This window comes from Notolabrus celidotus, chromosome 15 (genome assembly GCF_009762535.1).
Source record: "Notolabrus celidotus isolate fNotCel1 chromosome 15, fNotCel1.pri, whole genome shotgun sequence".
In the NCBI taxonomy this organism is placed as follows: Eukaryota; Metazoa; Chordata; class Actinopteri; order Labriformes; family Labridae; genus Notolabrus; species Notolabrus celidotus.
The window spans coordinates 31,047,586-31,060,422 of record NC_048286.1 but is presented as its reverse complement, the minus strand read 5'-3'; the positions used below and the strand labels follow the sequence as shown (position 1 = coordinate 31,060,422).

Genomic DNA, 12,837 nt, shown 5'->3' with positions numbered 1-12,837 from the left:
AACAAATAGGCCGTACAATAATGGCCGACTCAACTAGGCTACATGCAGTCACTGTCTGAGTTACAGTGATGGAACATGTAGGGTCTGCGCACTCCAACTCATTTCACCATGCATGATTTTGCCAACATAGGGGTTGATTGTTACATGTGACAACCAACCCCAAAGAGAATGTGACGACCAACCCCAACTGGAATTTTTTGCTAGCATCAAGGCTAACAACTAGTGATGGGCAAATGAAGCTTCACGAACCAGTAGTTGTATTTTTTGACTCCTCTAGATGGCGCTCTTGGTTTAAAAATAAAATCTCAATGAATGGCAATTCAGTGTGCTTTCAACCCTTTGTTGAACAGAGAGCGCCATCTAGAGGGCTCAACAAACAAGAAAACATTCACAAAGCTTCATTTGCCCATCACTGCTAACAACCATCTAACAACTACTTAGCTAGCTAATAGCTTTCCCCTCACACTTTGTAAGGGTAACACTTGTTTTGTTATAAACCCATCGTCTAAAAGCCTAGAAGAAAAATACTGAGGAGCTGAATATTTACAATTTGACATGAAAAACATAAAAAAGTCCTCTCACCCCAAGTTCAACTGTCTTACTCCAGAGAAGACTATTTAGGTGAGCTCTGATCCTAATTCTGGAAATGTCCATACCCCAATTTGAGAGACAGCGCCCTCTGGTGGCGAGATATAACGAGTGTGCCAACCAACCCGTGTGACAACCAACCCCGTTCTCCCCTATATGGTTGGCCGCAGATAATAACTCCAGTTAATGTTAACCAATGGTAATATCAGTTCTTTATGCAGTCCACAAGATGGTAGTATTCCCCGTTTATGTTGGTGTTCAGGTGCCGTAAAGAAGTAACGTAAAACAGTGAAGTAAAATGACGTAGTTACCTTAGAATGAAAGAAGAAGAGCATGAGTCAGAAACTAAGTTGTTCATGCCATGCATGGTCGATGTAACGCTGCAAATTTCCCAGTAGAAATGAAGTAAACATGCAAAGTGATGTCCGGTCGTCCTTCTAGAAGTCACAGCTGAGTTCCCACAGTCCTGCTTCATGCTATCTCATCCGTCAACATCCACTGGTTGCAATTTCAGAGCGCAGCAGGTAGCATGACTTAGTGATCGATGCTTCATGACAATCAGCAGTTCATCATTATTTCCTTTGAGAGGATGTAAAGTTTTCCCTCGGCTGTATCTGGTATGATGGGAGCCATGAACTAAGCGTGACTAATGTAGATCTCCCGTCCCGTGTGCGGATCTGTTCGTCTGTGAATGGTGGCAGTGTTCACTTTGCTCTGCCTAACAGGATTAACTGTCCTGCTCTGTTGAATGCCATCCTCTTCTGTTCAGGCTCTCGCTCAGATGACAGGATCGCTATCACAAGGGACAACCACTTCCGCTTGGGAATATTTGCATGTCAGCCAGCCTGTCTGTTTCCTTCTCTGTCTCAATTTGTCATCCTTTCATTGTCTCGTTTTTTTAAGTCCCATCTCTTATTCTTTGCTACACACTGTTCTTGTCACTCATACATGCACTTCATAGTGGATGGAGAACAATGGATCATCTATTGGGAACAAAAAGGGTCACCTTTGTGCAAAAGAGAGTCTCAAGACACGCCATCATCTCTCTGCATGCTGTTTATGGAAAAGAATGCTCCTCTACACTCATCACAGTGGCAATATATGTTCATGTAGTAACCATTGACTGTATAGTAAATGGAAGTGGTACCCGTGACATCAACCATCTGCTCCTGAAGCGCTGTCTTGAATCTGATCGTTAGCGGGTGCCATATTGGAAGAGCTGAGCTCAACCAAACTTCTGTCAAGCTAGTGTAAGGTAAAGAGGCGAGCCTTTAGCCTTTTCGCTTAGAGCTACAGGGTGACAGAGACAATATCTATTCAGACCTAAACTGTTTTTTAAACCAGGCTGTAAACATTTGCAATAAAGATTGTCTTCTTTGAATGGGTGTGTATCAGGGGTGCAGCTTGCTCGGCTGGAAGTGAAGCTTCCACAAAACAGTATAGGTCAAAAACTCTGTCTCCCCCATTCATTTGAATTGGGCTGCAGTCAAACTTTAAAGAATAAATATGCGTGGTACGAATGTTTCTCACATCAGTAGGGCGGCAGTAGCTCAGTCCATAGGGACTTGGCTTGGGAACCGAAGGGTCACTGGTTCGAGTCCCAGCACGGACGAAGCTTGGCAAGTGCACTGGTGGCTGGATAGGTGCTGGTTCACTTGCCTGGGCACTGCCGAGGAGCCCTGAGCAAGGCACCGAACCCCCAACTGACCTGGGTGTGCTGGTTGATGGCAGCATCCTCACTCTGACATCTCTCCCAAAGCATACTCACTGCATGTGTGTGCATTTGTATGTATATACCTAAACCATTCAGTGCTTTATAAACCATCAGCAGGATTTTAAAGTCTATTCTTTCACAGACAGGAAGCCAGTATAGAGATCTAAGAACTGGAGTGATGTCGTCTACTTTGTTGGTCCTTGTTAGGACTCCAGCAGCAGCATTCTGTATGAGCTGCAGCCGTCTGATGGACTTTTTAGGGAGTCCTGTAAAGGCCCGGTTACAGTAGTCTAGTCTGCTGAAGATAAATGCATGGAGGAGTTTTTCTGCATCCTGCTGAGACATAAGTCCTTTAATCCTTGATATATTCTTAAGGTGATAGTAGGCGGACTTTGTAATTGTCTTAATGTGGCTGCAGGAATTAAGGTCTGAGTCTATGATTACACCAAGGTAAAGCGAATTAAAGTACCCAGAAAAGCGCTATACAGATCATATCACTTATTATTATTATTGAACATTATTTCAACTATGCAAGACAGAGATGTCTTGTCGTCCTTGACAAAAGAATACTGCTGGGTGTTGAAACCTGAGTCACTGTATACGTTGTTGTAGTATATATGCGATGTAGTCCAACCTGGGAAAATATTCAATATATAAGGAAAACTAGGAATGATGATATATTGTACCCACAGTCTGTCAAATAGAAAGTGAGATGTAGGGACATGTAATACTGTCAGAGTAAACAAACATATTTCTCTGCAGTTTTCCTACAGAGTGCTGACAACTTAGAAAAATGTGCTGCTACGCTAGTGAATTCCTAATGTGACCTTGTCTATTCTTGGTTGAAGGTAATAAACAAGTTTGCCGAGTAAGTCTTGGAAAGCAATATGAGGAATATATTATCTTTGTATTTTCTGCAAGCTGCCATGTGAAACTGATGAGCTGTATAAGACTTGAATTTCAGATATGTCAGCCATGATGCCGCTGTTGATACAGTTATTATAGCACACCTTCTGACGAAAAAAACTCACTTTGCGCCTCAGCATTTCTCCGTCAAGGTCAAACAAGCTCCAACTTTCTTCCATTTGACTGTCCGTCTCCCCCTCACAGGCTCCAAACATGAATCATTCCTGCAGACACATTTGTAATAATGTAATTTGAAAGTAATTTCAAACCCAGGAAATATACACCGTTACTGATGATTGTGTCAAATGACCTACAGGTACATGCCCACAAACTCTGCATACACACACACACACTCACACTCAGTTGATTTCACCAATTCTACCTCATTAATTCAAACACTCTGACTTTCTAAACATCATAAATCACTGCGAGACCAGCAGCCCAACCCCTCTCACCTTTTCTTTCCCACCCACTTTCTCTCCCGCTTATCTCACTCCATCTCTCCCTTCTTGTCATCCATCCCCTCTTCAATCACTCTCTCATTTTCTCTTTTCCTCACCTTGCTTCTTCCGGAGGTCTTAAAAGTTTGTAGTATGCAGTCTAAATAGTGCTCTGATGGATTGGCTGTCGTCCACAGGCCTGAAGATTAGCCCAAGGGCAAACCAACTCCTGTTTCCTGGGTGCCATGCTGAAGATGAATAACTGTTTATTAACCCGATGTAGAGTGACTCCTTCTCCTGCCTTATTAATGTGGTGTGGAAGAAGGAAAGGCAGGCTGCTCCAGCTGGCCATGTGACACACTCTCTCTCTCCGTTTCTCTCGTGCCTCCTCTGGCAGATAAACCAGCAGCCTGATGTAAAGTGACAGTGTGTGTTTGCTTCTTGTTTGCCCCTTGACAACACAGGAAATTGGCTTTTCATCTTACAAAAAAACACAGCGTACCGTATGTTGGAGGACATTCATCTTATTATGAGGGGCAGACTATTAATTGGAAGTTTATGCATCCTTTTTATAGCCATGTGCTTACCAAGGGCTGAATCTATCAAGGCCTCTGTGGCGTATTCGAGTCAGGGATGTGATGTCCTCTTTCAGAAACATTTAATGAACGAAAACCTCTGATTTAGTCTGAAGTCATTTAAGCAGCGGCTTGTTCTGTACGACTCTCTTGATTAGGACAGGAATTTACCAGTTATATATGTCAGCAGACGTCCAGTACATAGGAAATGTTGAGGTGAGTACTGCATTTAAAACATGTCTTTGAAAAGTAGGCATAAAAACACATTTTAGATCGTTGAACTGCCCATACTGAAGGTGACGGGTGAGGTCTGACTGCGCTGTATTGTTTTCTTTATTTTTCTTTATTTCAACCACATCCATCACCGCTGCTTCCCACACCACCCTCACAAACTGCCTCACTGAAACAAACTCCTGGATGCAAACAAACTTTCTCAAACTCAATTGTAATAAATCCGAAATTCTTATCATAGGCCCAAAATCCCTCACTTCCACCTGCCCAGACTTCTCACTCAATATTGATAAATCCACTGTTTCAGCATCCACCCACATCCGTAACCTTGGTATCATTTTTGATCAGTCACTCAACTTTCAACAACACATTAACAATATTTAAAAAAACACTTTCTCCCACCTCAAAAACATCGCCCCTCCCTTTCCTTCACTGCAACTGAAACTCTCATCCACGCCTTCATCACCTCAAGACTTGATTATTGCAATAGCATCCTCTACGGTACACCCAACACCCTCCTCAACAAATTACAATACACACAAAACTCAGCTGCACGCCTCCTCACTCACTCCCGCTCCAGAGACCACATCACCCCAGTCCTCCAGAACCTCCATTGGCTTCCCATCCCCTCAAGAATACAGTACAAGATCCTACTCATCACCTATAAAGCCCTCCACAATCTAGCTCCCTCCTACCTCACCGACCTTCTGCAGCCATACAATCCCTCCCGCAACCTCTGCTCCACCAACGCCAACCTCCTCACCCCTCTCACCAAACCCAAGCACCGAACCTGGGGGGACAGGGCCTTCTCTGTTGCTGCCCCCACCCTCTGGAACTCTCTCCCCCAACACCTCAGATTCTCTCCCTCCCTCTAAAATGTGAAGGGGTTGAGAAGCTTTTCAAGTACCCTGAATGTTCCCTTTTCTCTTGGGTTTGTAGTGACATTAAGTATTTTGGCACAACATGACTTGTACTTATTTCCACTAGCGAGACCAGGTGTCACTTTTCCTGTGACCTGCAAATCAAGACGGTATCCTGCGTTTGATTTGCTCTTGATTTTGAAAGTGTAGGACTGTTGTCTTCCTTAAACCTTGTTTTTATCCAATTGCTGTGTAGAAAGCAAGAGAAACCTTTTACCATTGGATATTTCAGATGTCAATTAGCACACACGTGGGGTTGAAGGCTCACCAGCATGTCAACATCCTCATCGCCAACTTCTTGCCCTGCAGGCAGAAAAAAGATGCACGACCTGCAGGGATGCACTTTGTTTTAAAATCGTGCACAGAGAGGAATATGACTTGAAGCTACAAACTGAACGCTAGATTTACAAGAAACACCAGGCTCATACTGAGAAATGTTGATGTATGGATACATTCTTCCAGTTGCTGAAATAACAAGCATGTACCACAAAGTGCAGCACTTGAATCATACAGGTCAGCAGACTGTTAATATGCTAGATCTGGTAATATTTCCAGAGAGGAAAACAGCTCTTGTGGAGGTTCAAAAGCAGCAGCCATAGTCGCAGATGTGCTTCTGTGGAGGTTGTGTTTGTTTGACAGAGTTATTGCCTCTTTGTTTTGTTGTGCGCAGTTTAGTTGACATACAGTTTGAGAGTTGATCAGAAAATGCACTTTACTTAAAATAGTTGTTGTATGCTGTAGATGCAAAAAGGAAAATAACTCCCACAAGAGCTGTAAAATTCAGCTTCCTTTTATAACGGCTTCTTTTTTTTATTAAGAAGTTTAATGCATTCAAACTAACTGTATTTGTTGAGTCCTTTCTCTGCAAAATAAAGATCCAGTGCAAAACCTGTAAAGTGTGTGTGTGACCAAATCAACCTGTGCTAAAGCACTAATGTTGAACTAAGCCTGTGAGCTCATGGTTTCAATAGAGGTGGGTTTTTTTAACGGTTAGATGGACACTACATCTGAATCTAAACCACCACTTGGTATCACATTTTACCTTATGAACACTCTTTGCCCCACATTTGGTTTGTTTGCACCTGGTCATCCTAATTTGGGGGTTCGGCTGGCTTCATCCAGCGCAACTTGTTTTGAGAGCTGCCAGACGTTTTTCAGTCACGATCTTAAGGTCCCACCTTTTTTTTCTTTAACTTGAATGTAAAGAAATAATTATATGATGGCCTTTTAAAGTTACATATCACCTGTAAATAAATTAAGGTTTAAAGAAGGATGTATAAATTAAATGTTGAATCTTCAGGTGGAGTTCGGCTTCCCAAACCCACGCTGTTGACCACCGCAGTGATTTTCTTCCAGACGTGGTTTTTCTGACTCCCTTTAATGTCACTTTTCAGGCTGATAAGCAATACAGCTTAATGTATCTTAACCTCCGTTGCTGTGGTGTTGATCTCCAGCTCAGAGAAGTTCCCCTCTTTCCACCGTAGAGCGTCCCTTCATGTTGAAAACTCTGTGGCGATCCCAAGTGGCAACCTCTGGTCTAGAAATATGAGTTACAGAATCAATAATAACACTAAAGTATTCAGATCAATATTGGGTCCTTATTTGGAAATGATTGGAGAAGGTGACTATGGTATCCGATGTGCAATGAATTTGTCCTCTATGTCTGATGAGCGTCATGTATGATTATGAAATGTAATATTGTGACATGAAATACTATATATTAGGGGTGAGCCCGACTAAAGATTTGCTTAGTCGAATCAGCAGATTTTGCCCATAGTCGACGAATAGTGGAATGTTTCTTGTTTTTCTTTATTGACCCAAAGTCTGCATGATGGTGACCGCATGACAATATTACACATAACCCTTTACAATTAAAAGACTCATAGCTTAAAGTAAAAGGGGCAACAGAATATTATAAGTATAAAACTTAGATTTTTTAAATCTATATTGCAAAAACAACGAGGTGATGAAGAGAAAACTCAAATAAGGCCACCATCCGTTAAACATGGAACAACGCTCCACTATAGAGTAAGGAATCAGGAGATATTTAAACAGTGTTCACACAGCAGAGAGCAGCACTGCAGAGGGTAGTTTGTCCAACTTAAGACTAAACATTTGTATAATGTTCAAAATCAAACCTGAACCAGCTAAAGGGTTTTTAAATCTCTTAACAGAACCTTTTAAAACAGTCTTTCATCGCGTCTTTGTCCGCTTGAGTCTTTTCAAATTGTACGTGAGGAAAACCATCGTGTGTACGGGCAGAAGTGCGCTCCTTGCTTTGTTGACTGTAAATCCTGTCTTTGAGAATATCCTCTCTGATGATGTGGAGGTGGATGGGATGCTGTGGGTTGTTTTTGAGGCTTCAGACAGCTTTGGGTATCCCTCCTGGTTCTTTTGGCCCCGTACAGTTTTTGTGTGGTCCGGTAATCCTTGATCTCACAGCCCTCTTCATGAAGCTGCTCCTCATCTTCATCACTATTTTTTAGGATCAACTGAAGTTTTATTTCCTGACATTTTGAGCTGCCATGAACGTAGAAAGATTTAAAGACCAGCTGAGGAACGTCTGCTCCACAGGTCCCCGCTAAATGGGAGAGTCCACCTTTAATTACCAGGGGAGATTTAACACTTCAAGAGCTGTTCTCAGAATTACATTAAATAAGTCTATATTATATAACAATAGGATATGAGACACTATTTTTTTTACGGGAAGCAGGAAAACAATGTAAAATTAGACATTGAGCACCCCCATGGTTTGAATGGAATGATCCACGTTTCATATGCAAATATTCGACTATGAGATTGGCAGTCGACTAAGGCTCGTTAGAACGAATCGTCCAATATTCGACTATTTGGGGTCACCCCTACTATATATATTAACCTCTAAACATAACCAAGAAAATTAGGAATGCTATTTATTATTATTTTTTGTAATTATTTATTTATTTTATTATTAAACTATTTTTTTCCCTATTTTCTTTTTGTTGGATTTTTATAACTTCTATATAATTTGTCAAAATGCAATAAAAAGTTGAATGACAAAATAAAAATATGAGTCCAATGCTTGAGGCTGGCTCAGGAAGACCCCAAATACACACCAATTTAAAAAAGACGATCTTTACAGCAGAAATAAACATGTTTACAGCCTGGTACAAAAAACGAGTGTAGTCTGGGTAGCTCATTTCTTGATCGGCACACACTGTACGGGGGTGGATTTTTTTTTTACACTGCAATTTCAAAGATATTGAGATTACGAGTCCTCCAATGAGAGGCACAGCTGACTTGATTGGCAGGCAGGAACTCTGTAGCTGTTGGCTAGGAGGCTCAAAGCCCGCCTCTTTACCTCACAATCACTGGACAGCAGCAATATGGCCTCAAAACAGCGCGTCCGTATTTTATACAGTCTATGGGTGATCCCAGCTAAATAATTAGGGGTGTGATATTTAAATGACTACAGTTTGCAGCCTCCACATTTATCAACACCAAACATGCATATGTTGTGATTGACCCAGATATGCACATTTCTAAGATCCCATGAGAACCTTTTCATACGTTGATTTCTGCCCTCAAATCTGCGCTGGTTTCTACACCAGATTGATAAATGAGGACCATGGTGAGATCACAAAAGATAAGCTGTTCTGCAAAAATAAGTAACAAAGAACACTCAGAAAGCTCAGAAAACCATTGAAGAAGAAGAATGATCCAAGAATAGATAAACCACTCTGTTTTTACTGAAGCAAGCTGAGCACAGAAGAATTGCTGAAAATGATATACAAGGTTTACTGATTTTCATTGACAGATTAGTGAATCAAATAAAGAGTCATATCAAATATTAACCTGGTAAGGTTACAGCTCTCAGGAGTATCATCACTGCTCTACACAAAACTAATCATTTCACTTACCATGGTAATGGCAGCTGAATTTGGACCCACATGTTAACAAAAAACTACAAAAAAAGAAAGAAACCAAAGGAAATAAATTCTGCTCTTTTGACCTGATACCAACCAAACCATTAGAAACCCTTTAAGCACTGGTGTGAACTGCAAATAGTGGCTCAAATTTTCACAACACTAAATCAAAATAAGCAACTGCAGAATGTGTGACTGGCATTTACATGGAAAAGTTACATTACCACGTAATGTCTCGAGGATGTGACTGCTGTTCTGTCCTGGTAAAAAAATCGAACTATAAAAAGCAATACAGCCTTTGCCAGAAATCAAACACGCAAAACTAAATGTGCTTCTTATCTTAACATTGACTCTCCATATAAGGCATGAGTTTGTTTTGTTATAAACATTTTTTTGGTCTTTGCACTCAGTTATCTAAAAAGCAATGTGCACTTTGTCCACACCTGGGGTTAGATGGAGCGGTATTTACAGCACTATATCGGCAGACTTTTTCGTCACCACATCTGAAGATCTCTTTCCGATTTTTCAGCTCAAAAAAAAAAGCTCAATTATCAAAGATTTTTGCCATTCAGTTTGTCAATGTGTTCACGTTCTTTTGGCATAGACACACCACCAAGGACAGAACATCACTAACCAAATTCTCACTGATGTTAAGCATGGATACAAGTTTTTCAAATGCCAGATAAAGTGAAAGGCAGGGATTAAAAAGAAATATTCAAAGACAGTAATAGGGTTCAGGATTATCAAATTTTAAAATGTTAAGCGTAACATAACAACTCATTCACCACATATATAATATTTTCCCATTTTTCCCCTCCCATGAGATTGTTCTGTAGCCAAAGAGGGTAGAGTTAGAAAAGGGGAGCTCCTCTTCCATTTTCGTTTGTGAAGACCCCTTTCCAGTCCCTCTCTAACATATCAAAACTGCCTTTATTTCTGCAAGGCAAAGGTCTTAGGTCTACCCCAGCACATGAGCTCTGTGGGGTCCCAAATCCTGTCCGGTGAAAGTGTCTCTCCTTTAGTTGTACAGTTTGCCAAAGTAGGACAGTTATAGCAAAGGTAAGCCTCCAGGTTATTACAGCACATCCTCTGAAAGAGTCCAAGTATCAGCTGATCTCCAGAAAGTTCAAAACATAGCTCCACCTTTTTGTCAAAGTGCTCTGATAGCAATTTATAATAAAAACGTGACAGCAGAAAACAAGCCAGGAGTTACTGTAAGAAAAGCCCAGCAGTCACTCCTCAGAGTCGGTGTCCATTATCCTGTACGCTTTCCCCTTAGCTAAGTCTGGAACCGTCCCTGAAGCAGTGACTCCTCCCCTCCTAGTGTACTTCCACTCCAGTACCTGACTTGTGCGCTAGGTTAGCTAGCTACACAGCTGAGCAAGCTCAGGTTCAGGGGAAGCATTGGGAAGCTTGGAGTTGAAGATCTGCAGTGAGTCCTTGATGCGTGCCACCTCTCCGGCTGAGAGCTTGAGCCGATGGCGCAGAAGGCATGAAAACAAATCGAGCGGCTGCGGCGCTGGAGGAGACAGCCGGTTAATCCGGTCTCTCATTTCCAACAGCATCAGAAAGGCAGCGTCCTGCGTACCCTGTGTGTACGGGTAGTCCAACTGCAGAATCAGATCCTTAATGCCCTCGGGGTCAAAGTGCATGCTGTATCCAAACACCTTTAGCGTGTTGATCTTCATGTACCCCATGTTGGATGTCTGGTCATCGAGGTCCAGTGGTTCATAGAAGAGAGTCTCATTCACCGTTGGATCATCTGTGAGTATGCGGCTTCTCAGGTAGATGTGTACCGTCTCAAAGAAGGACTTCCACTTGTTGCCCAGAGACAGCGTCCAGTTGTAACACTGTGCCGTTGCCACAGCATCCAGTCGAGTTCTCTCCCAGGTAGCGAATTCAGGATGGTGGACTGGCATGAACCAGCTCTCAGAGTGACTTCCCCCAAAAGGATTCACGTATATCGCAGGCACGGGCTCTAACGTTGAATTCTTAGTTAAACAAATCTGAAAAGAGATGCCCATCAGCATGTGGATGAGGTTAGACTTATTTTTGTTACTCTTGAGCGTCAGCAACATCCTCTTCCTCCAGGCGGGGTTAAACCAACTTCCTAGGCGCACATCATTGCTGATGTAGATAGCATGGACCTCTATTCTGCTGTCCAGTCGCTGCAGCAGGTACTTCACCTGGAGAGAGAAAACGTACCTGTTAGATCACTGTCAATCTAGGGTAGACAGATTAGAATATATGATCTATTGATTATTAATGTTATTATGAAGAGGGATTATTAAAAATCCACCAAAAAGTGTCCCTGTGCTTCAACTGCAGAAACTTTCCCCAAGGAGCTTTGGTGGAAATCACTTGCCATTATATCAAGCGCCTTACCAAAGTCCAGTTCACATGATGCACATGCATGATGATGTGCTATTAATTGAGCGATGCCTGCGAGCTAGTTCAAGCAGACAACTTGAGCTGCAATGCCGTACACGTCACATGTCCCACTCTCATATCCATCATCCGATCCTGCCCCCTGCCTCTCAAATTGGCGGTCTATTTAAACTGGGAAAATCTCCCATCTCTCCCTCTGCCTGTCAATGCCTCTGCTGCCTGCATGACTATTGCTGAATTTTCTTTCATCCCCACCGCCACCCCAGCATCCACCTGCAGGCTCCGGAGTGCTCATCACTTCTCAATGTCTGCATGTAAACTTATCTGCAGGGAGTGATGAGGCTGGAGCCTGGGCGCTAGTGATGGGCAAATGAAGCTTCATGAACCAGTGGTTGTATTTTTTGACTCCTCTAGATGGCGCTCTATGTTCAACAAAGGGCTGAAAGCACAGTGAATTCCCATTCATTGAGCCTTTATTTCTAAACCAAGAGCGCCATCTAGAGGAGTCAAAAAATACAACTACTGGTTCATGAAGCTTCATTTGCCCATCACTACTGGGTGCCAAACATGAATATGTATTTGCTGCTACAATAAACAATTTAAACGTGAGTTGTCTGACTGAAATATTTTAATGCATTGAAAGTCTTGCAGCTTGGCGTAATTTCCCCTGCTTATGTACGCCAAAGACGAGCTCACAAGACCGCTACGTCTGAGACCTGGATCATGACAAATGAGTCCAGACAGCAAAGTGCACTGAGATAGATCCAAGTAATTATGATTCTGTTATTTTTAATTGCTAGTCAGCAGAGTTATTAGTCTGATAATATACCGTAGTATTAAAGTTAACATGAAATCTGTCTCTGCTACTCATAATTAAAACTTTCACGTATTATTTACCTCTCCATATTGAGTCTTAATGGTCTTATTTGGTCATAACATCGCTGCAAAAACAACTTTTTCAAGGTGAAAACTGGGTTCTATCGGTAGATATGGAGACGAGATGGTATCCAGTCAGATGGTAAACCAAAAGACAAGGGGGCAGGCGTTTTTCTCCTTCTTTTGATTATTCACAAGATACACCATCAGTGGCACTGAGGAGGACCATTTCACACTGCAACAACTTTTCCCCACAACATCTTTTTGGATTGACTCAACTTGTTGGTTTGATCA

At 42.1% G+C, this 12,837-nt stretch overlaps 1 protein-coding gene across 1 annotated transcript in view; it reads right to left on the bottom strand.

Annotated features, from left to right (window-relative positions):
• Positions 1-8,326: 8,326 nt before the first annotated feature.
• The window catches only part of brinp2 (bone morphogenetic protein/retinoic acid inducible neural-specific 2), a 330,627-nt gene continuing 326,116 nt past the window's right edge, over positions 8,327-12,837 (bottom strand). The window contains exon 9 of the mRNA XM_034702125.1: positions 8,327-11,465. Coding sequence (XP_034558016.1) covers positions 10,644-11,465 — 822 coding nt within the window. The 3' untranslated portion in view covers positions 8,327-10,643. The remainder of the gene's footprint in view (positions 11,466-12,837) is intronic.